Source organism: Myripristis murdjan, chromosome 7 (assembly GCF_902150065.1).
Source record: "Myripristis murdjan chromosome 7, fMyrMur1.1, whole genome shotgun sequence".
In the NCBI taxonomy this organism is placed as follows: domain Eukaryota; kingdom Metazoa; phylum Chordata; class Actinopteri; order Holocentriformes; family Holocentridae; genus Myripristis; species Myripristis murdjan.
In genome coordinates, this window is record NC_043986.1 from 11,296,868 (window position 1) to 11,320,448 (window position 23,581).

At 40.3% G+C, this 23,581-nt stretch overlaps 2 protein-coding genes across 2 annotated transcripts; one reads left to right on the top strand and one right to left on the bottom strand.

The window, feature by feature from the left end:
• The first annotated feature begins 547 nt into the window (after positions 1–547).
• LOC115362516 (protein FAM3A-like) lies at positions 548–4,933 on the top strand. The gene is made up of 6 exons (XM_030056470.1): positions 548–557; positions 3,599–3,673; positions 3,726–3,840; positions 3,931–3,989; positions 4,683–4,733; positions 4,845–4,933. The coding sequence occupies exons 1-6, from the start codon at positions 548–550 to the stop codon at positions 4,931–4,933; spliced, it is 399 nt and encodes a 132-aa protein (XP_029912330.1).
• A 2,123-nt stretch (positions 4,934–7,056) lies between these two features.
• b4galnt1a (beta-1,4-N-acetyl-galactosaminyl transferase 1a) lies at positions 7,057–21,154 on the bottom strand. The gene is made up of 11 exons (XM_030056734.1): positions 20,912–21,154; positions 18,697–18,961; positions 18,414–18,596; positions 18,057–18,163; positions 16,611–16,648; positions 16,321–16,501; positions 12,501–12,593; positions 12,197–12,384; positions 11,970–12,110; positions 9,985–10,222; positions 7,057–7,826 (listed from the first exon to the last, which is right to left on the bottom strand). Exons 2-11 carry the CDS (start codon positions 18,909–18,911, stop codon positions 7,618–7,620), a joined length of 1,593 nt encoding a protein of 530 aa, XP_029912594.1. The 5' UTR covers positions 18,912–18,961; positions 20,912–21,154; the 3' UTR covers positions 7,057–7,617.
• Between the last annotated feature and the right edge of the window lie 2,427 nt (positions 21,155–23,581).

Genomic DNA, 23,581 nt, shown 5'->3' on the forward strand with positions numbered 1-23,581 from the left:
GAGTATAAAAAAAAAATTAGACACACTGAGAGCAATGTCTTACCTTGCCACCATACTGCCCCCTGCTGTCTCAAAGTGAAAGGTTTTGTTCCCAGCACAGAGTGCACCTCATCATAATCATGTTACCTTGACCTGATAAAACTACATGTTGTGTGAGTTCAAAACCAGGGCAAAAAAAAGCAAAAACTAATTATTTGCTTACTTGATGTTGGATAGCCAAGTTATTAATTTTTTCCAGTGCATATTTCAAAGAGGCCTCTAGACACTGTACCCTTTGGGTTTTCCCTTTAAAGCTCAAGGAGTATTTCACTAATTGGCAGGAAGTAGTCCACTTCAATTAGAACATGGTACACAAGGCTCTGGCCAACTGTTTACTAAGCCAGATTCCACAGGCAGACCTACAAGCATGCACACACACACACACACACACACACACACACACACACACACACACACACACACACACACACACATACGCACAGTCAAAAAGTAGCCTTGCACTCCTCCAGGAATATTCACGCTTTAATGACAAAGCTTTGATATAAAAATGCTTACAGGTAAGGTTGCAAAGATATGAAAATTAGGTGTACATGCAGTCTGTATTTACAATCAGATTAGATTCAACCAACTCACATGTAGCTTGAATGTAGGAAAATTAAAATGTGATGAAGAGGAAGATGTTACTTTTCCTTTTTACTGACATGAACATATTTCCACCACCAAAACTGTTACAATATTACAATGAAGAAAAATGAAAAACATGTAAAGTATCAAGTAATTATTATTGTAATCATTGTAATACTGTCTGTATATCTATCTATCTATCTATCTATCTATATATATGAAGAGTTCATTTGCAAAAACAGATATCTCCATTTGAATTTATTAAACCTTTTTAAACTTTTTTGAATTTTATTTAAATTTACTATATATATACTATAATTTACTATATATACTATAATTTACTATATATATATATATGACAGTGTCAGGTTACATTTTCATTACATAATTTATTGATTCCCAGAAGGAGAAATTCCAATTAATTTGTATGAAACAATAACGTGTTAGTACTACTGCTACTACTGATTATAATACACCGATACAACTAATAATAGTAGAACACCTTAGTCTGGGTTCTTTGTAACAAACCATAAGGTACAGCCCAGTTAAGGGTTAGTGGCTTTTTGTCTGATCCTTTGTTTCCATCTTGTGGTGAAAGGTGAGCATGGCAGTCTCTGTGCACTCACCTGGAGTTGTGCTACCTATGCCTTTGATTCAGGTGATTACACACCCAAAAAGGCAGAAACCTGGGTATTTGTCAGCAAAATTAATAAAGAAAAAAAAATTAATAAGTATTTGAAGTTGGCTTACTGAAAGTACAAACATACAACACACATATACACACAAACAGAGAAAGAGAGAGAAGTTGGGTGTGAGATAGAGAGAGAGAGAGAGAGAGAGAGAGAGAGAGAGAGAGAGAGAGAGAGAGAGAGAGAGAGAGAGAGAGAGAGAGAGAGCTTGGACATACACAAAAGCTCAATAAAATTTCAGACACATGTAATTCAAGCCCCAGAAAGACACAGTTCCATACAAAGTGCTAAAAACCCAAGAGCCCCCGCAGGATGTATGTGGTCACGCCTTGAGAGAGATGCATTTCCTCCTCCACTGTGACAAACTCATCAGCACAAGATTTCCACGATGGAGAAATAGCCCAAAAATAGCAAATTTCCCAATGTTGAGCCCAGAGGAGAAACTGTCAGTTCTCCTACATGTGAAGGGACAGCGGCCACTATAAAGTCCCAAAAATTAGGGATTTGTGTGATGTTAAGTTATTGTATGAATTGTATAAAAGTGTTGGGTGCTGTATTGTTTTGTATAGCATTAAAGAATGGACTGCATCAGTTTAACATGGAACTTGCATCATCTGAACTGAATTGAGTTGAATTGAAAGAGATCATGACACAGGCATGAAAAGCCTCGCTTACACAACTTCACTTGCACAACACTTACACCATTTCACAATTCACATAACCGTAAATTACAATTAGTGTACAATAAGTGCCATAAATCAAAACCAAAAAAACAGAATTATTTCTCTTATCGCTAAATTGATAGGCAATTGGCTTAGAGCACAAGTGTTATGGTTGAAGTTGTTAGTATTTGGGGTTGCACTTGTGTTTGAGTGATGTGGGTTACTTGTGTAGAGACAAAATGGTACCGTGCCAAAAGGATAGTTGTGCCAATTTCTGGAGAAGTTCTTCCAGAGAGGCACCAGATTAGTATTTGCCATGTCAGTGTGAGCCACTTGGTTAAAGAGTTTATGAGCATGACCTGCTTACAAACACTTGAGTCTAAAAATAGCGGCACTATGAAACCTGACCTGAATTTCTAAATGTGGTTACTGAAAAAAACAAAAAACAAAAAAAAACAAAAAAGATATAAGCTGATGGCAGGACTAGTTTCAAAGCATTTCATAATGCACAATCACACTGCTGTACCAATGTGATACAAGACGTAGATGCCTCAGGACTAAAAAATATAGATTACAAAAAAAGTCTTGCAAGTTCATTTCAAAGCCTCATCTCAGCAGATATGCCAATATGTCTGTCCGACATTCTTGATTAAATTAAACTGTTGCTGAGTCGCCAGCTGTTAAGGACCAGGCCTAGATTATTTGAGGGAGGGTGAAAATAATTAGCAGTAAGAATCCTACTCCTTGTCATATTTTCTTTCTCTCTGTAGATTTTCTGAAATGCTTAAAATGACATTCCAAAAGCTACAGTTACAGGAATGGATGCACAACGCTCAAAATAAGCTCATATTTGCAATTGTGGAAACAAGTGAAACATTTAAAGACTTTAATTTTCACTGAGAGGCCCAACATAAAGTGTCATATCTGGGGGGGATGGAAAGAAGCTATGGCCTTTTCCAGCCCAGGGTCATCAGTGTGTGCATGCGCAGTATAAACAAAATCAAGATGTGGTTCTATATAAACAATTAACTCTTTATTTGGAATAATGCAAAAAAGCCTTTTTAATGACAGTAGAGGAGATGACAGGACTTATAGTCAATGGGAATTGGGAGTGTAAAGTAAGTGAGATCGAAGGGAAGTCTGCATGGTGGTGCTGTGCGGCTCTGTGATGAAATGAGGATCTTAAAGTCAGTTGAAGTCAGATGTGTTTCTGTAACTGTCAGGCACCACAAAAGCCACCACACCCAAAGTAATGAGGAGACCCAGGGTGAGAGCTGATAATGTGTTGATTTCTCACAGAGCCCATAGGTGTCATCACAAGTGGACAGACGCATGCAAACACACACACACACACACAGGCCGAAATGTGATTGGATAATCTATGGAAAGGAGAACACTGAGAATGCATCAGTAAAAAGACACAGAAGATAACAGTATGGTAAAGATATATATATATATTTTATTCTTTTTTAGGTGCAAGCTAAGAGCCAACACCTGGTACCAATATGTGGCGATAGCACTCCATTGTCTTTATTTTTTATACAGGTACTGAAACACAATTGTTTGGGATCGTCTTCACTTTTATTATGGTTTACTAATCTAATGTATCATGTGTTTCACCAGAGCCCCATCCTCAGAGATATAAATGTGGCCTTTCACCCTGTCCGCAGAAACACCTGGCTTTCCGCTTGGTGTCTGGTGTTTTTTTTTTTTTTTTTTTTTTTGGTTTCACACACCATGCTGCTGTCAAAAACAGGCTTCAAGTCTGTCTGGGGAGCTGAATGCAAGTATTCTCTGTCTGTCCCTCATCTCTTTGGTTCTGGCTTCAGTCTTGGTCCTTTGATATTTGTTGATACCCCTTCAGTGTGAGTGTGTAGATTAACTTCCCTGTGCGGTCTTTAAGTTCTTATGTTCTCCAGGTTGCTGCTTAACACTCTCATGTCTCTGTCTTGTAGGTTGGTGAGCAGTGTGAAGAACAATGTAGGCAGAGGAATCAACATCGCTTTGGTAAATGGTAAGAATGCCAGTCCCCACTCTTTGAGAGATTGATGCTTATTCGTGTGGTAACTGTAAAGGAATCACACATGTTGGCTTGCACACTTTTTATTATTTATATTCTGTACATACCTTTGCTCATCTGTCATGATGACATGTATAGTCTGAGTTATGAAATACATGGAAGTTAATAGACAGCAGCCAATTTGACATGAAGTTTTAGGGTAAGTTAGGCTAAGCTCTGTTACACCTAAATGGACCTGAACCTTAAATACTGTCATCAGTAACACCTGTGTTTATCCTACTATTTCATGTCAAATGCTGCTGTGATAAAGGTCCTATTGTATTTGTAAGTCAGCAGTTGTATACAGGGGAAACTCCACCTGTATATTTTAATACCCATTATTATGACATGCTGATCAAACATGCACGCTCTCATTGTGATGACATGTATATTTTGAGTTATGAAAACAAGGAAGTCAGTGAAGCCTCATCTACTCCCATTGTACTCCCATCTGCTCCATTCATCTTTCTGAATGCCCAGTGTGACATGCTGATCAAACATGCACACCCTCATAACAATAAATAAATGGAAAACCGAACTAATCAGCTTGTCAGTCACATACAGTCACATGAATTGTCTTTAGGAAATGCTCGTTTTCTAGTTGATTTTGTTGTTTTGACACCTGACTGGTGGTTTTCTGTTCCCCAGGAGTGACCGGCGACCTCTTGGACACTAAGTCCTTTGATATGTGGGCAGGAGGTAATCGCAACAAGCAGCTTATTTGATGCACACATTTCACATCTGGCACACATGACTCAGTCATAAGAAGTCATAAACGTAGTACTTATTTCATCTGCTTTTCATTCTCAGATGTTTCTGACTTGCTGAAGTTCCTCCGGCCGCTTCATGAGGGAACACTCGTGTTTGTGGCTTCCTTTGATGATGCTGCCACAAAGTAAGAATCCATTATCCGCTTTCAGCTCCACTCCAACACTCCTCTCTGCTTTATAGACATATCACAGCAATTTACTCAGATCCATTTTCTGCTTCTGGGGTAGACTTCTGGATAATCTTTAAATGTTAATATTGCACTCTTGACACAGAGAAGCTAACCATAATCTCTGCCAGGTGGCAGTCTGGAGGAGATCATGCGTTTGGCTGTGTGTGTGTCATCATTCATGCTCTAGCTCACTTGATCATTGCTCTTTGTCTCTGTCATGGTTGCGGTGATTCAAAACCTTTGCAGAATCTGTTTAATACCACCATTGAGTGGTAACTCCTCAGCTGGTTTTTCACCCTAAGTCCAAGCACTGGAGAAGGGGAGATATGCAAGTGGTGCTTCTATATTTTCCATTGATCGTACAGTCGAAGCTGTGCACAAGAAATACTGATAGGCTGATAGGCCCAGTTGTAGGCTGCTGTGTCTAATGATGCCTCCCACAAGAGTCTATGACAAACGCCCCACCAGGCTCTAAAACAAGCAGTTTATGAGCTAAGAGAGGGGGCGTGGCTAACTCACAGCAATGAAAAAGGAGCAGTGCCTCTTGCAATGCTCAATGACAAACCGTTAATGTGTTATGAAAAGGGATATGTGTGTATGTGATGTGTGTGTGTGTGTGTGTGTGTTTCGACAAAGTTTGCCTATGTTATGTTATGCACTCAACCCACTAATGCGAGGATGTCAGCTGATGAAGCTGGTTGCACATGTAACCATTGAAATAATTACTTGAACACATTCATTATTTGCATAATAAACATGTAGCTGTCAGTAGTCTGAGATGTTTTCTTCAGCGTGTATTCTGTCTTTTCTTCTCAACCTTGCTGCTCTTGTTTTCAGGGAGAAATTATCTACTTTCTTCATTTCATCAAGGAATAAAATGTGAATCTCATTATCCACACCATTAAAGCTCAAAATGATCTGTATCAGGGCTTTTGACAGATAAATTAATGGCCTGTAGTGGTGATTTGTGGAGGAATGGAGTAAATCCTGAGACTTATGGGTGTATTAATATGTGATCATGAGAAAGAATCAAACTACTGACTTCACTGCTTGGCCTGAGAACAGCTTGAGATCGATTATTGTGCATTACTGATCTACAGAACACCCACTTGGCAAAAGACTGAGGAGTTTCAGTGAAACCAAACTAAACTGTTAATATTCAGTATCACACAAACCCTATATTGAAAGCCCGTCGATACTAAATTGACAGGTTGATATGAAGTTAAGCATTAATACTGACTTCATTGTCAACAGGTGCATTCTTCACACAGTACCAGTTCGATTTTACCTGCTGGACGTGTCTGGCTCTTTGTAGATCTGCGCTCTCTTGTGAGATACAGAGCCTGTCCTGACGAGGAGTCACCCCGCAGACGTCATGGCGCTGCAGAGCGCGTGGGTTTTCTGACAGACAGGAAGACGCAACAGCAAAGCTCCTGTTCTGACAGCAGCGCTCAAAGATAAGAGCGTCACGCCCGCTCCTTTAAAGACTGACAAACTGTGAACCTGTGTAAGCCACAACCAATGCATCTTATTCAGAGCTGTCATCTAAAAATCACCTGGAACTGTTCAGAGCACAGAAAATGATTTATGATACATAAACAAATTATTTATTAATCATTTACACAGCTATAAATAACTGGTTCCCTCAGTATTATCTAATGTTTTTTTTTTTTTTTTTTTAAATAGGTTACAACTAATTAGTTAGGAATTAGATCATTAGTGGATCAGCTTACAACTGAGTTATGATTAACCAACAAATAATCATCGTTTACCGATAATTTCTTAGTCATCAGTCCACCCCCCCCGCCCCCGCATGATTATACATCAATGTGGCGGGTTTTTCCATTCTTACCCAATGCTTCTTCTAGGTGCATGATAAGCTTATCAAGTGTGCAGGAACTCATGACAGAGATAAATTTAGTCTAGCTCCACAAGCAGTCAAGATGCTGTAACTCACGATATACACTCTAAACAGCATTGTAAGCAATCCCAAATCAATCCTAAACCCAACTTAGTGAAAATGAGTTCACACCACAACTCTATAACATAAACCAAAACAAAACAAAACATGCTCACACAACATTGTCACGGTTTGGAGCGAGCACACATTTTATTCAGAAACAACTTTTTTAGCAGTGATTTCTTGTGACACAGGATGGAGCATTAGCATATAACATTTTTTAGAACATTTACAGTGCACAGTGTGCCAAGTGACTGACTGCTTATAAAAATGAGCAAACACGTGAAACAGTGAAACCATCAACCAAAACACTGAAATATATCTATTTTTTAAAGCATAAAAAAGTACCCTGAGGAACCAGGTAAAGCCTCTGGTCGAACTTCCACAAAACCACATTATGTGGGAATCAAGAACCTGAATTTAATTAATAAACAACCCCCCGGCACTCCTAGAGCACAGATAGTGGGGGGTAAAACAAGCTGTATATCCACCAAACAACAGAGGATCCAGCTCTTCAGCATGATTCCTCTTACCACCTTATTAAGCCAACAATCATTATGTGTTGAAAAAGAAAATGCCTGTCCACACATTCAACAGAAGAACAGCTTAAGCTCTTGCCTTGGACACCATCAAACACATTTTTAAATAAACGCAGCCACGAGAGATCAGCAGGACTCCAGGTTTCAGTTACTCGTCATGCACTTGAATCTGCTGTTGAAATAGAACAGCTCAGTGCGAGTTTTGCCGCTGTCTGTGGCGGAGTAGCGGAACTTCTCATAGGCCTTGTCGGTCTCACTTTTGCTCCAGGGTAGTTTGATCTTTGATGCGTGACTTACAACGACGTCACTACAGGAGCCGATGTGGAGGGCGCCCAAAGCGTCGATGAAGAACTCTGTCGGTACAGAAGACAAGCACAAGATACGCTAAATATAATTTCATATTAAATCTGAAGTGAAACGGAGGCACAGTACACTAAGAATATTGTTAAAACAAAGAGCATCTGTCCACAAGGGGATCGGTGGCTTCTATTTTCAGAATTCAGCAAAATGTTCTAAAAATAATCGTTTCTTGGTTTTCCCCCGATGTCACATTCTGGATCCGTTCTGTTCTGTTTTGCTAAGGCCAAAAAAAAAATACCTTGGGTTCCGGTTCCTTGTCATTTGAGGGCATGAATAGGTAGGGAATTTATTTTATTTTATTTTTTATTTTATTTAGCATTTTGAGGATGGGTAGGGGGATTTATTTTATTTTATAGATAGACAGATAGATAGATAGATACTTTATTCATCCCGAAGGAAATTCAGTTTTCAGCAGTATCCACAGAGTACAAGATTAAGTAAATAAAAAATAAAGAATATAAAAAAAATAATGAATAAAAGATGACACTCGAGATCTAAAGATCTAGGTACCCAATGTGCAAAAAACAATGTGCAAAAAACCAAAAAAACCCAGTGTGCATCGATGTATACAATGTGCATAGATGTGGGCAATGATTATGTGTGCAATTATTTATTCATGGGAGGGATGGGTAGGTAGGGATTTTATTTTATTTTATTCTTTTTTTTTTATTTTCGGAAGCGATGCATGGGTTGCTTTTTAAATATAATTAATTCAATATTTGCATAAGTTACCACCTTTTTAACAGACGGAGCAGCGTTATTACTAGCAGAGGGAGGTGTCTCTGGCTCGCATCGCAGCGCTAGGTACCTGAAGTCAAATACACCCATCACGCCCACCGCCATAGAGCCAAGCTCCACGGTGGGGGGGCTGCACTTGCAAATCTACAATGGCACTGTTTCACCTCTTTCACTACATCTGCAAAGGTTTTCTCTTGTAGTCGGATTATTTTGACTGGTGGTTTGTGAGGACAAATCACACACACCGTGTGGAAGTCCATTCTTTCCAGCCAGTGCTGTCGGTGGTGCGTGATTCCATGAAGTTATTTTCGGAAGTTTATGCAAGAACATCACAAATAAGGCGAGTGCAACATACATCAAAATAAAAGCCCTGCTTAACTTTTGACCAATGCCAACAAGGTCACACTCGGTCGCATAGTGCCTTTATTTTACTTTTTTATTTTATTTTTACACAGAGTCCAATAAAATAACCTGACTCGGGGGTTAAATGGGACACTCTGTCGGGAACCGGAACCCAGAGTTTTTTTTTTTGTCTGTCCTAACATCATCATCATAGCTGTACATACAGTAAGAGCCTGTTTCCGGCTGGTACTAACATCTTTCCTGAATGATTCAATCACAAGCTGACACCTCTAAGTGCAGGTGTAAACAGCACCAGTGCGTCCTGAGACCTGATCGCTCAGGCCTCATTCGGACGTGGCCTGAGACGATTTTGTCCACATCGCATTAGAAGTGTAAACATGTGTGTCCCAGGACAGGTTGAGGAACCACCTGCTCAGCTGATGTCCTCTGTCTTAAGCTCTGGTCAAGCCCAGAACCCAGGCTCATCCCTCACTTTCACGACAGAAAAAAGGCGAGCCAGGGAGAGCTCAGCCCCCCTTAATATGAGCTCTCATGAGCTGAAATATGTATTGACAATATGCAGGGTTTTGCTTCCATATAAAATTCAGCGGTGGGGGCGTTTCTTAAATTTTGTGCCCCAGCACGATTAAACACGTTCTCTCTCTTTCTCTACTTGAGTTACTATAGAAATAATATTATAGGTGGTGGTGTGAATTTGTATGATGCAGTTACTTTGGAAATATTACATAAATATTACAGGCGACAGTATCAATGTACTTGTTTCACCATCCTCTGGGTTTAGTTTAGTTTTTACTGATATACTTCAGTGCAATGACAGTCGGAGAGTCGCCACCCACCTGTGTTTATTTGCATATCGAGCGGGAAAATTAGCTCCAATCACAATTGGGCAAGTGAGACTCATGTGGAGATGCATTTTAATGCCAGATGTGAACGGCCAGACTGAGAGGGGTCACCAAAGACGAATTTTAATACCAGCTGGAGACAGGGCCTAAGAGCCTGACAGGAGCCACAACATAGCAGAAATCGCACAATAAGTACAGATAAACTCACCCAGATGACCTTGCCGTGACACGCGGGGGTTAAACCCCACCTGCTGCACCTTGTCTGTCCTCCCCATGAAAAAGTTAATGACCGCATCCGCCACCACGCAGCTGGGAAACCCCTCGATGACGTGGTGGTAGCCTTGCCTGATATGTAGACAGTCACCCTCCTCGTCCCCCTCTTCCACTGAAATGGTGTGTCGGTAGGTCGCAGTGTACCCTGTTACCTCTCTCACTGCCCCACCCACCTGAAATCATTGATACAAAAAAAACAAAAAACACGTCACGACATACACCAAGTCCAGAAACACAATGGGTAATAATAAACACAACTGACGATCAAAAAGAAGCAGAAGAAGCATCAAAACGTTTGACACAAATAAGGAGTCTGAGATTTTAGCTGGAGGATGCCTGCCATGCCTGTTGCATGGCACCCGAGCCCAGCACTGATGCTCTTTCAGCCAGAGGCCTGTTTAGCCAAGGTGAGCTACAAAGAGCTTTTAAGGGTCTTTACTTTCCTGCAGCAATTAGACGCTTTGACAAGTGTTTCAGATACAGTGCTGTGAAAAAGCATTTGCCCCCTTCCAGATTTCTTTTTTTTTTTTTTAAACATTTGTCACACTTAAATGTTTCAGATCATCAAACAAATTTTAATATTAGACAAAGATAACCAGAGTAAATACAAAATACAGTTTTTAAATGATGATTTCATTTATAAAGGGAAAAAAGCTATCAAAATCTACCTGTGATTGCCCCCCTAACCCTAATAACTGGTTGTGTCACCCTTGGCGGCAACAACTACAATCAAGCGTTTGTGATAACTGGCAATGAGTCTTTTACATTGCTGTGGAGGAATTTTGGCCCTCTCTTCTTTACAGAAATGTTTTAATTCAGCCAAATTGGAGGGTTTTCGAGCATGAAAGGCCTGTTTAAGGTCATGCCACAGTATCTCAATTGGATCACTTTTTCACATAGGGCCAGGTAGATTTTGATAGCCTTTTTCCCTTAATAAATGAAATCATCATTTAAAAACTGTATTTTATATTTACTCAGGTTATCTTTGTCTAATACCAAACATTGGTTTGATGATCTGAAACAATTACGTGTGACAAATATGCAAAACAATAAGAAAACAGGAAGGGGGCAAATGCTTTTTCACAGCACTGTACATACACAACACTGACTGAGGGACTCTTCCGTTTGAGGATAAAGTACAGCAGCCTGTCTGCATCCAAGGGACTGCTAATGATTTTGAGTTACGCCCTTTTGTATTTTTAAGAATAAACATTTCTATATATACTATATATATACACGGAAGTACCAGGCAGGGTAGGCTTAAACTGAGATGCAAATCAACAGTGGGGTTTTGTGATTCACATTTAGGACAGCAGTCAAAGAACATTGATGAAAGACAGTGTTTTTGAGGAAGCTGAGGACATGAAGGCTGTCATATTACAAAGACTTCACTGTGGCTGCTTAAAGGAAACTGTGGTTAACAACCTAACTGACAAAGGGAAGGCAGCAGGGAACAAGGATATTAGCTGAGTGAGAGCAATGTTGACCTGCAAAGGTTTTAGGAACTAAACACTCTGTGCAATCAAGCTAATTTGGTAGTTCCCTCCCCACAGCTGCAGTCTTCAAAGCGGTGGTCATGGCTGAGAAGAACTAAACGTTACCTCCACACCCCTGACAAAACAGGGGGCACATGAGGTTACTGACAACAACCTGCATTACCTATTTGTACTAATTCACTGTGGTTGCATATTCTTCACAGTAATAACCTTGGCAACATAGCTGAAATAACAATTAAATTTGGTGTAATGAAAATGGAGCACAAGGAATATGATTACACAATTCTGAAGGGAGTGAAATTATGTTGTTTGAGCAATGTATCTTTTTTTCTTATCCTTCAAGCACACTGGTATTTGATTTAGAGTCATTTTTACCCTCTCTCTGGGAAATTACACAATAACAGAGAAAAAAATCTCCCCTCACCAGGTCCAGGGTGGTCTTCTCCAGGATATCCACCATCTTCTCCAGCTTGGTGTTCTCAGTGAAGATGAAGTCATCATCCACCCACAGCACATACTTGGTGCTGACCTGAGACACCGCCAAGTTCCTCCCTGCAAACCAACCCTGTGAAGGTAAAGTACATCAGCAGGTCAAAAGGGCACTCGTGCAAATGTGCTAAGCAAATCCTTCTATCTGTGTTGTGTTTTTACCTTTCCGAATGGCATGATGTAATGTTCAATGTGAGGCCCAGTTACTGGATTAGGATGTTCATTATCATCGGCTATCACTATGGTGACAGTGGGGTAGAACTGCCGTATGCTGTCAATAAGATCTTTGAGTTTATCATAGCGCAGAAAAGTCTTGGTGGCTAAGGTGACAAGGGCGCTAATATTGTACTCTATGGAAAAATGACAGAGAACAGAAGTTTAGGCCAGTGAGCCCACAGTATTTAGACTTTTCATGACATTGAAACACTTGATATTAAATGCATAAGCGATACAAATAACCACAAACCTCCATTAGTCCCAGAGTTGTAAAGTTTCGGGATGGCTCTATGTGCGACCTTAATGGTGAAAACTGACAGGTGTCCTTCAGTTGCAAACTGAACTGCAAAAAAAGAGCAACACGTGATCATTTAAATAAAATCTAGCTTACAGATTTCACAAGAAATTATGAAACAGTCCATATTTCTGTCATGTGTCTTTTTGCTTTCTATTTCCCTAAGCACGTCACCGACTCCAATGCAGTGTTTGTATATTTTTCAAGGTTTTCGCACATTCTTGTCAAACAATGAGGAAATGCCATGTGCCAAGGATTTTTGACACAATAATCATACTTTTTATCAGCTGGGAATAAAGTCCTTCTCTCTCTTTGATCACATCTATGTGATTTCAAATTCACTGCTGTGACAACAAACTATTCTCTGCGCTCTGGAAACTGTCATGCTCTGCCACATGTATGAACTTCAAAAACAGCAGCACACATCCATCCTGTCCGTTATCAAGGCCAATGGTATTTGGCAAGAGGCCAGGCAGACCAGTCAAGATGTTGTTTATCGCAGTTTCCTCCAGCTATTCTCAGTGGATCACAGTTGGCGGATGTGGTCCCTCTAGCACAGTGGTATTCAATTCAAATTTTAGGAGGTGTGGTTACACAAAGTTCCTTCCCAGCAAAAGGTCCAAGCCATCATATCAACTTTTCTTGTGATTTATAGGCCTATATGGATTGAGTAATGGAGGTCTATATGTACACAGGTGTGTGTTAATAACTATGAAATGTTCACATAGGACACATTGCACAAGTATGAACAAATAAATAAGTAGGCCTACTCAAAAATAAAAGTATTAAAATGAGGTCCCCTTAAAACAGAAATGAAAATAAAGTACTGCTCACTTCAATATTCGTCTGAACAAGACCGGGTCTTTATCTGAGCATTTATCACTAATCTACCAATAACATGTCATGTGTTACTGGTAGATTGGGCGTTAAGTGGGAAGGGAAGTAACTAGATGAAAGAGGAAGATAAATTCATATATACTCAATAGTCCCTTGAACACATTTTTTCACCAACATGTGCTTCTCTCTCTCTCTGAATACTTCCTGTTGTGCAAACACTTTGAAAGATTGTGATTTAAGTAGCACACAGGATGGAACAAGATACTGAGATACAGCGGCCACAGCAAACCACAACACAATAAAAAGTCTGCAAGCTGTTTTGTGGCCTGGGCTGAACCATCACTGGGCACAGACCTGGACCGGCGTGCGGCAAGTGCTGATGCTTGCTCTGATGTATTCTGGGTTGCCTATGGGTTTCCTCTTAGTCAGCTGTACCCATTATACAATTAAAAGGAAGGTGCTGAGACAACATTTTTACCAGGGACCCAAAACCCTACAGACTCCTAAATGCAGAGGAATGACTCAAATACAAGGTCTGACCAGATCCCTGAGCTCCTCGGCCTCCTTGGTCATCACACAGAGCCCAGGACCATAAATGAGGCCCAGAAGAAAGACTGATGCATAAATCAAAACTTAAGCTTTGTGGCTTTTTTGTGATCCTCGATTGTGAATAAGACCCCGAAAGGCTTGAACACCTTTACTTTGGGCAGTTGTCATTCCTCGTCTGAATGGGACATGCCTTTTTTTTCCATCACATCAAAGGTCAAAAGGACAACATCATGAGCAAAAGCAGAGATTCAAACCTTATGTCACCCAACTGGTGTACCCCAGACCTTGGTGGCACCTTGATATCATATCCATGAATGTTATGAATTGAGCATGTGAGTGAGCTTGAGTAACAATGACAATTATTGTGTAAACCCATTTGCATATGTGGATATGTTGCGTGGGAAGGCTGGCTTGGCACACAAGGCTTAAACTTTTAAGGAAAAGTTAATCCAGAAAGAAAAATCTCATTACTACCATCAAGTCATTACTACTCCATATCAGTATCTAAACAGTTTATGTAGAATGGTTTGTGTTTTGAAATTCGATGACTTCACCCTGAGTCAAAAACGCCTATTTCCCACACGTTATTAAAAGTATATGTGATCATGGGCCTGGCTGTGCACCATACAGCGCTCTGTTACAAGACTCTCTCCAACACAGACACCTTGTGGCATGTAGTGACGCCATGGGCAGCACTGAAGTGGAATGCAGAGGGTCAGAGCAGCAATGTTTTTACTCTTACATTAATGCTCCACATTTAGACTGTTACATAACCACTACAGTTCCTCACCTCACATGCTTTGATCATGACCATGGGAGCAGATGGAGCACATCTCTTTTAATGACAGTAACTGTTTATGCACTGATACCAGAGCTGATTTGTCTTGAATGATATCATTATTACTTAATAATTATTTTTGTTGGTATTATTGTGTAAGGTTACAATGAGGCTGTAGTAAGCCATACACCACTTCTTAGCCAACTGTTAGCTGAATTAGTTGCAGACTCAATCACCTGGCTTTAATCCATTTCCAATGAGAAACATGCAGAGAAGCAACACATACTTTAATTGTGCAACATGATATTTGCAAATGTGCAGTGAGAAATGTAAATAGTTCATTGTCTATGAACATAACTTTTGTGTCATGAACATGCGTCATGTTCAAACCAGCGAGGTTTACAATGACCTAAAATCCCACTACCATCTGGGACTTCAGATCAGTGTAAAAGGCTTAACCCGGTATTTGAGTCTCACATTTGAATCCTGCAACATCCCTGGGTAATTACCGGCTTGGGCTCCTTTCTGCAGAGTAGTAAACAGGTGCCACACTAATTTGCGCCCGTTGATATGGGACATGCTATACATTTTAGGTGGGCAGCCCTAATCTTAGTGTATTATGAATCTAAGTAACACAATAAATGACTAATCATAATCTTGAGTTGTGTTCATAGTGTAGCAGTAATTTGAGATGGCCGGACAAAATGCTGCATTTCAGTCATCCTGGTGCCAGTTAACCTAACGGTGAAACATGCAGTCTGGGAAGTCTGCAACAGAAAATGGTGCAATTCGATGCTTCTTAAAGTGCGTACTCCCATCAAACTGACCACATTGTTTCAGTATTGTACAAAAAGCCTCTGCACACATCCTGTCATAGGACAGTTGCTGCAGAAAGGGTACAGCAGCTAGCACACAAACCAGAAAACAGGATACGTTTTAATTAAAAATACCACTTTATTTTTTCATGATAAAAATGGAGTGTTAATGAGGCGTTTGAGATTGAGAGTAATCACAGGTTTGCCAACTAAACTTTTGTTTTCTGACACAAGAATAGCTACAAAGTATAATATCAGATGACCCAAAATAATCTTTTTCTCAAAACAGATTTTTCCTCTTTATCATCTGATGATTCCATAGTATGTGAGTTTAATGCCTACTAATTCCTGTCCTGTGGTTACCATTCTAGGTTGTCACCCTCCAAAGATGGGTTCAACCAAAATGTGTGACTTAAATATTGGTTTAGTATTTTTAATCACAGGTTGAGAGCAGCAGAAACACAGAGAACAGGATGAACAATTGAGATCACTGCCGGCACATCCATGTAAGCAAACCAGGCAACTGCCAGAGGTGGCACTAGAGCAAGGTGGCAAAGTGTGGTCCAAACAAAACTATTCAGGAGCTTGATCACGCGTTACAAATAATTGCTAGTAGTAACTGCAGGCTTGTGAGACTATCGTTCTGTGAGCACAACGAATAGCTGAGGAATGTGTCAATCAAGCTGCATCTGCAGCTGCCAATTCCAACTGGGTTAATGTAATTTAAGATGGATTCACACAAGTAGACACTGCATCCTGCAAATTGCACACAATAGTGTTCACAAAATAATCTTACCTGTGTCTGCGGTCCTGGGATGGAACAGAGTGTTTGTATAGGTGATAAACTGCAACTGCCTGTTCAGAGTGGAGAGAAGGGCACTTGATAGTGTAATGTTTTTCTCTCCCTGTCCTTTGATAGAAACCCCGTCCACAGTAGCTGCCACATCAAAGGTACCTAACGTTGCTGTCAGGTATACCTGCAACACCATTTGCATGGATTTAAGGGAAAAATAACAAGAGATCAACATTTACGTAGAAGAAAATGGAAAGCTGACCATAATGCAAACTGCAAAGTGGAAGATTTACCATGTGCTTGGACCTTGGTGTTTGTTTAAGACCCAAACCTGTGGCAAGAGACCAACTCCAATTAGAGAGATCACCATGGGATGGACATTACAAATAAGCAACAGTGGAATCAACAGAACAATTTTCAGTGAAGTCCTTTATTTAACCATGACTGATGATAAGACCTTTTGGTAAACAGTTGGAGACAGCAAATTCTGCCACAAAAGTATGTGCTGTGCTGTGCTGTGCTGTGCTGTGCTGTGCTGTGCTGTGCTGTGTGTGTGTGTGTGTGTGTGTGTGTGTGTGTGTGTGTGTGTGTGTGTGTGTGTGTGTGTGTGTGTGTGAGTGTGTGTGTGTGTGTGTGTGAGTGTGTGTGTGTGTGTGTGTGTGTGTGTGTGTGTGTGTGAGTGTGTGTGTGTGTGTGTGTGTGTATCTGGAGGGGGGTTGCTAATGGTTTTGAATGTTTGAAATCAAGTATTGCACAAAAGACATGCATCAATCCACTTTATCTCAGTTCTGATACAATTCTGAGAACCAGCACTTAGCCAACGGTACATAGCTCAGTGAGTTACAGACTAAAGGGCTTTTTACATCGGTGATAAAGGTCACCTGGCCTTAATTCATTTTCATCTCTGCTTTACAGGACAGTCACAGAGGAGAAGACAGGAGGGCCAAGGCAAAGAGGGGGGATGACATGACACAGCAAAGGGTCTGGGCCAGATTCCAACCCGAGCCGCTGCGGCTTCACCTCAGTATTACACGGTACACGCTCTACATGAGGAGACCTGAGCCCCCCTGACTCGTCCTTAAGTTTTGACGGCACAACACTAAAATAGCTCACCCAGCTGCCCTCCACTAAGAGGACACTAGCTGCATTATATTACGTCTAGGTCTACCATCAAATAATGAAAGTCACCAAACTCAGATCTGGAAGCCAGCACAGGATGTATCCCTGCTCTCTGCTGCTCCTGCTCCCCTAACAAAACTAAACTGATCTGATCTCACTCTCCATAATGTTCACTGGCGGGCACATTTGAACATTTGTAACATATTTTAGATGTTTTCTGAGGGTGCATACTGTTTGTGTTGCTTTTCAGATTAAGTGCCACTGTCATTCTCATGATTACAAGACGTGGACCTGCAGGTCAGCCTGATACAGTTTATCTCTTTACACAGTGAGTACAGCAGAGTGGCAGCGCAGAGCCAAATGCAATTTTGATCGCCCCTCTAAAAAGCCCTAAAGAGCCTGTACAGCGAACACATAGAATTCTGGGAGTGCTATTGTCTTAAAATTGTATTATTGCATATTAATAATGCATAAAACATCAGACGATGGACTGTAGAGCTGTATGTGGATTGGTAACATCAATCAGATATCTGATGAGTGAATTACTAATCAGCAATGGCACCCGATACCGTTATTGGATCGGTCTCAACTCTAATGCACAGCGACAGACATGCCCTTACCAGGAATAAAGATAGTTTGGAGGGGTCGCACCTCCACACCCTGGGTAGGATACTGAAGTGGACTGTTGGCTTCAGCTACAATAAGCAGGTCTGCAGGAGTGCGGTATCTTCAAATACAACCCCACATTAGACAGGAGAAAAAACTGCACTGCTACTTAACCACAAAACAACCAACATGTAATCTACAAGTGCAAATGTCCTGTATATGTAAACTATGACATGTATTTGGAAGTGCTTTTTGATCTAAACTTATGACACAAGATGTAAAGAATTATAGACACTTGCTGACTCAGAAAACTGATTATACAAGGGGTGTGCTCACAGACATCTATTAATGTATTTCTGTCTGTACTTTACCTCTTCTGAAAGCTGTTGTACTCCTGAGCCCTGCGGCTTTTTACTCCCTCAGGATCAGGATCAGAGCCCAAGAATTCAGCACGGAGGTTGTGAGCCCACACATGTGGGAAAAACAGCTGGGAGAATGGCAAGTGAAAGGTCTCCTTATCTGCCTTGCATGCACATGTATTTTGTGCCAGGCGACTGTGGTAGAAAAAAACAGTATGAAGAGTCAAAATCATGAATGGGTCAAAGTAAGAATTCACATTAGAATTTAGACAAACAAAACTGAATTTTAACACACCATGCCACATCCTCATTTATATGGTAAGGTATGTCCTGATAGCCACTGATGGACTCTTTATTTTTCTTCTGCAGCAGCTTCTCTATGGTGCTCCCTTGTCCTCGCCGTATGTCAACTTTTGAGCCGGCCCCGGGGCTCAAAGAATAGAACAAGGCTACTAACAGTAGTCCACCGACCAAAAGCAGTGCAAAACCTTTCTTCGAGATGGCACGCATCTCAGATGCACATTCAAAGCAAAGTGATAAAGGCCTTGCGTCATAGGGATCTGCAAAAGAAAGGACATGTGAAACACCAAGCATTGTCTTGTGTGTTGTTGCAGCTATTGTGTAACTTTGTGTTTTCTCTTGTTTGAAGTATCTGGAAAGGAAAATTCCCTGTAAAACATCTTAAGCAATATCTTCAAGTGACAACAAGTGGTTGTGGCTACTGTATCCTGCTGTGTTTTTTCTCAGTACTAAGCTTACACACAGATTGCGCAGTAGTGCTCAACAAGGGCCAAACTGTGACTGAGTTTTCATTGCTTTAACACAAAATGCATCCAGTGACCAGTTTTCAATTCATTTCTTACTCAAACCTAATTACCAGCAAAACTTTATGTATCTCCTGCCCATTTTGAAAACTTGTACAGACATATGGTGAGAAACTGCTGACTGAAGACCAACCATGCAATAAAATGTCCTGGCATACCTAGACATTTCAGTAGTACCGGCAGGGACAGATCAAACTTGCCACCTTTTTTCTTCTCTTCTCTGTGTATTTTGAATCTACTGTACGCCAAAAATCCCTGCCAAAAATAAAGCATGTAAACTTTCATTGTAGCATTTCTATGACTCATTCCTGTTGCTATGACTCAATTCCGAGAACTGATTTGATATTCAAACAAACATTGGGTATTTTGGCAGCGATGGTGCATTTAAGGCGTGAAACTGACGTGTCAACCTCCATGTTGTGGCAGAGATTAGAAGTGAGCTCAGTTTTGAAAAAAGCAAAGGGTGGGAAATGTAATATAATGATGACTATTGTTGGGCTGAATGAAACCCACCACGCTCAAGTCTATTATTCCCACTAATTACTTCTATTTCCTTTCTATCTTCTCCCCAAAAAACTTAGGACTCCACTTCAGCATACTCTTTAACAAGACTCCATTCAAGCTTGCAAATGTTTAGGGAATTTAGGTTATTTCCTGTTATGTGTATTCTGCTTTTTGATTTTTCTTATACAGATATAGATATAGATATATATAGATATAGATATATAGAGATATATAGATATATATACACTTCACTTTTCTTTTTTATTGCCACCATAAATGCTGGACCACTGGAGCAACTGGAATTGCTAGAATGAGTCATACATCAACCATTTCTACAGCTGAGACTTTTCATTTCATGGTAGCCATTGTATTCCACACTTTGACGACTCTTTTTTATTTTTTTGATTTTTACTCCTCCTACTAATTCCTGTGTATTTTATACTTCTCCACCTCTTCCTTTAACGTCTAATATCCCACTCACAGCTCCTCCTCCCAATTCCTTTCCGCACAACACCCTGTGATAAAAATGTTAGTTACTCTTGATTTCTCTACTTCCCATGGTAGGACATCCATCAAGGCAGAAGCTGTGACATCTTACTATTTTGTCCTAATGAATAAATCCAGTCCAACAAGCTCAAAGTTAAATAAACTTTTAAACAGAACATGAAAAATACGCATGGAAACCAACGTGACTAAATATTACAAGCTTAAACAGCAGTCTAACAAGATGTATGTCACAGAATGTGTGCGAATGAAAATGGGGGAGGTTAAGGAGAAATTGCAATAAGGATGTATCTATACTAGGCAGTGTTTAGTCTTTAATTTACACTCAAACAGCCATACATACTTGACACCTGTTTGACACCGAAAACAATACAGACGCAGCGGCAGGCCTGTATGTCACTAGGCCATGACAGGAGCCTATAATTTGTACCATGAAGTGACGCACAACCTGCTTCAGGTCCTGCACATTGCTGAGATAACAAACTTCTTCCATAATATATATTTAATTCGTACAATTCCCATCTAATCGTACTGGACACTGCATTTAAAAAAAAAAAAAAAAAAAAAAAAGACCTGTTTACAAAACACATGCGATGAAGCCGTGAGATTGTTACTTTTGTTGCGATCCAAAACAGTCGCAGACACATCAAGAAAACACCACAACAAATAAAATCTTACTGTTGTCGTTTCCAAGGGGTGGATGTGGCACAGCCCATAAATCCTTCAACAGTTATTCCTCCCAAGTTCAGCTGCTGGAAAACTTTGAGGAGCAGGCGAGCCGCGTTTTGTCGGAGTTGGGGAGAGGCGAGTCACAAAGAACCCGCTGGGCTTTTTTTGGGATCCGGCGAAAAGAGCTGGAGCCTAAACACTCTGACTTAACATGCGTTAATTTGTCTTTCCTCTATTCTCATTTCTCAGTTTGCTAGTCCCCCCCCCTCTAAGTCCCGCCTCCGGGAGATGAGAGATGAGGAGGCGAGGAAGAAACGCAGGAGAGGAGTCAAGGCCTTCAGCTCAGAGGCACATCCGTGCTTACTTGCGCCTCGTTTCTGTTTTCAGTCTCTTATTACGTATTTCACATCTGTAATTTATTACTGGCATTTCCTCTGCCACATTATATTGTCATGTACTGTAAATCGCAACTTATCCCAACCTCACTGTTTTCATTTATTTCCAGTCCACTTTGATGTAAAACATATTTTGGGGTTGGAGAGATTGTTTTTGTGCTGGTTTATTATTATTATTATCATCATCATCATCATCATCATCATCATTATTACTGTTGGTGGTGGTGGTGGTGGGCAAGCTGGCAGCTTGTACACTCATGTTCTACCTACTTTCTTTCTTTCTTTCTTTCTTTCTTTCTTTCTTTCTTTCTTTCTTATTCCGTAGTTTTTTGGCACGTAACTCCTCCTACAGCTTTCGTTTTAGGCCCACACAATGAATTGGAAAAATGTGTGGCCCGATTGGGAATAGTGCACTATTACTTTTATAAGGAATCCGACTTACGGAATTTTCGCAGTTCCGATTTTACGGAAATTTTTGGCCATCCGAAATGAATGGCCAAAACTTCCCAAGGCTCTGAGGCGCAGAGCTTTTGACCTGCGTCTACGCACCAAATACGAAAAACGTCCGCCTTGTGGAGAAGAAGCGGTGTATCAATTTTCAAGGCGCTCCGAATTTACGTTTTGCCAGAGTGAGTGACATCACGGCTAGAGTGCAGCAGCCCTGGAAAATCGTCTAAAAATTTTGTCTTTTACTTGCTCTCCTCGCCACAATTTTCACTCCACATGCATAAATTCGGTTAAAGTAGTAGGGGAAATAGTTTTAGTTTGAAAAATGTAAATACAAAAGCAAAGTAGCTTAAACTTTTTAAACTGTGACACTTAATGAGGCAGGAGTGCCAGCTCTCTCCCTCATAGACTCCCATTATATCTGGAACCCAGAATCTGGGGAGAGAAGGAGAAACACACACTTTTTTTTTTTTTTTTTTTTTTTTTTTTAACTCACTCTAGGGCCGGCATTTTTGGGAGTTGAAAAATTTTTTTTACACGGTTTTAAAGCCCAAAGCCTTACCTTTCTCATGATACATTTTATTTTCTCGGACTTACTGTCATTGAGGAAAAAGCATTTGTTTGACCACTACTTTCAGGAGATTCTCCCAAGCACCGCTGTCACTCTTCCAGCTTGCCCACGCGGTTTCCCCAGAAACTGCACTTTTCTAGTTATTATTATTAACAATGACATCACGAATGATAAATTTCACCTTCAGTTATGTTTTAGAAAATTCCCGCCAGATGGTAAATGGTAGCGACATGATATTTTGCACATTGATTGGAAGTTGTGTGCAAATGCTACCCAAGAAATTTGACCCCATTCGGCCTGATGGGGGCGCTATTATTAAATGTCAAAATGTTAAACTTTAAAAATTCATGGTCTGATTCACATGAAATTTGGTGCAGACGTCAATTAATCTTCACTCTTCAAATCTGCCTCAATAACTCATGAGGTGTTAAGGATTTTCTGCCATTTACAATTTTTTGAAAGACACTTGACATCTCCAAGACCAAATGTCCAATTCCTTTGAAATTCACCGTGGATCATTATTGGACCAAGCTTGTCAACAGCTGCATAAAGCTTGTTGATATCTTACTTCCTTTTCATGATATTGGCCAATGAACTTCAACAGGGGCATGGCTACACACTACATTACTATGAACATAAATGGACAAAAGTCAACAACTGTTGAGCCAATCATCACGAAACTCGCAGGATAAGTTCACAGAAGTACCTGAAACATACCCTGAAACTTTCATTCAAATCAACCCTAGAGGCCGCCACAAATGCAAAAAAATAGGCATTGCATAACACAAATCAGACTATAAATCAGGTTGTTTGTCCAGTCATTACAAAACTGGCAGGACATGTGCACATCAGTACCTGAAACATACCCTTAATGTTATTTTTCATTTATTTTTAATGAAGTTATTTTAAAGTTATTTTTAATGAAGCTGTTGAAGCTTTCAACTTCTGATGGTCTTTGTTGGCTTGAACCTCGAAATCGTCGCTTACGACTATATTTTTTAAAAATTGCAGTGTAAATAAATGTTATAATGATGATGATGATAATGACAATGATGCATAACTCTCTGAGAGCCTGCAGACCCCTTTGACCCTGATATATTGCATTTCAGATACAGTCTTGTGGGTAAATAGTTTCAAAGGATTGTTGTAGTTTAAAAGCCGGTATCACTGTTTAGCAATTGTGGTTGACCAAAACAGCTGAAGAGAGACCTTAGCTCCTCAGTGGTTCTCTCTGAGGAGGTGCTTGTCATGACAGCAACCCCAGGC

What these genes read in the sequence shown, in the direction of transcription:
- LOC115362516 (XM_030056470.1), top strand. An exon ending in TTTGTTGATACCCCTTCAGT is followed by an intron (nt 3,841 to 3,930) that starts GTGAGTGTGTAG and finishes TCTGTCTTGTAG; the next exon opens with GTTGGTGAGCAGTGTGAAGA. An exon ending in CAACATCGCTTTGGTAAATG is followed by an intron (nt 3,990 to 4,682) that starts GTAAGAATGCCA and finishes TCTGTTCCCCAG; the next exon opens with GAGTGACCGGCGACCTCTTG.
- b4galnt1a (XM_030056734.1), bottom strand. Translation starts at nt 18,911, where the DNA reads ATGCGTGCCATCTCGAAGAAAGGTTTTGCACTGCTTTTGGTCGGTGGA. An exon ending in CACCAAGGTCCAAGCACATG is followed by an intron (nt 16,502 to 16,610) that starts GTAAATCTTCCA and finishes ATGGTGTTGCAG; the next exon opens with GTATACCTGACAGCAACGTT. An exon ending in AGAAGACCACCCTGGACCTG is followed by an intron (nt 10,223 to 11,969) that starts GTGAGGGGAGAT and finishes CAATGATTTCAG; the next exon opens with GTGGGTGGGGCAGTGAGAGA.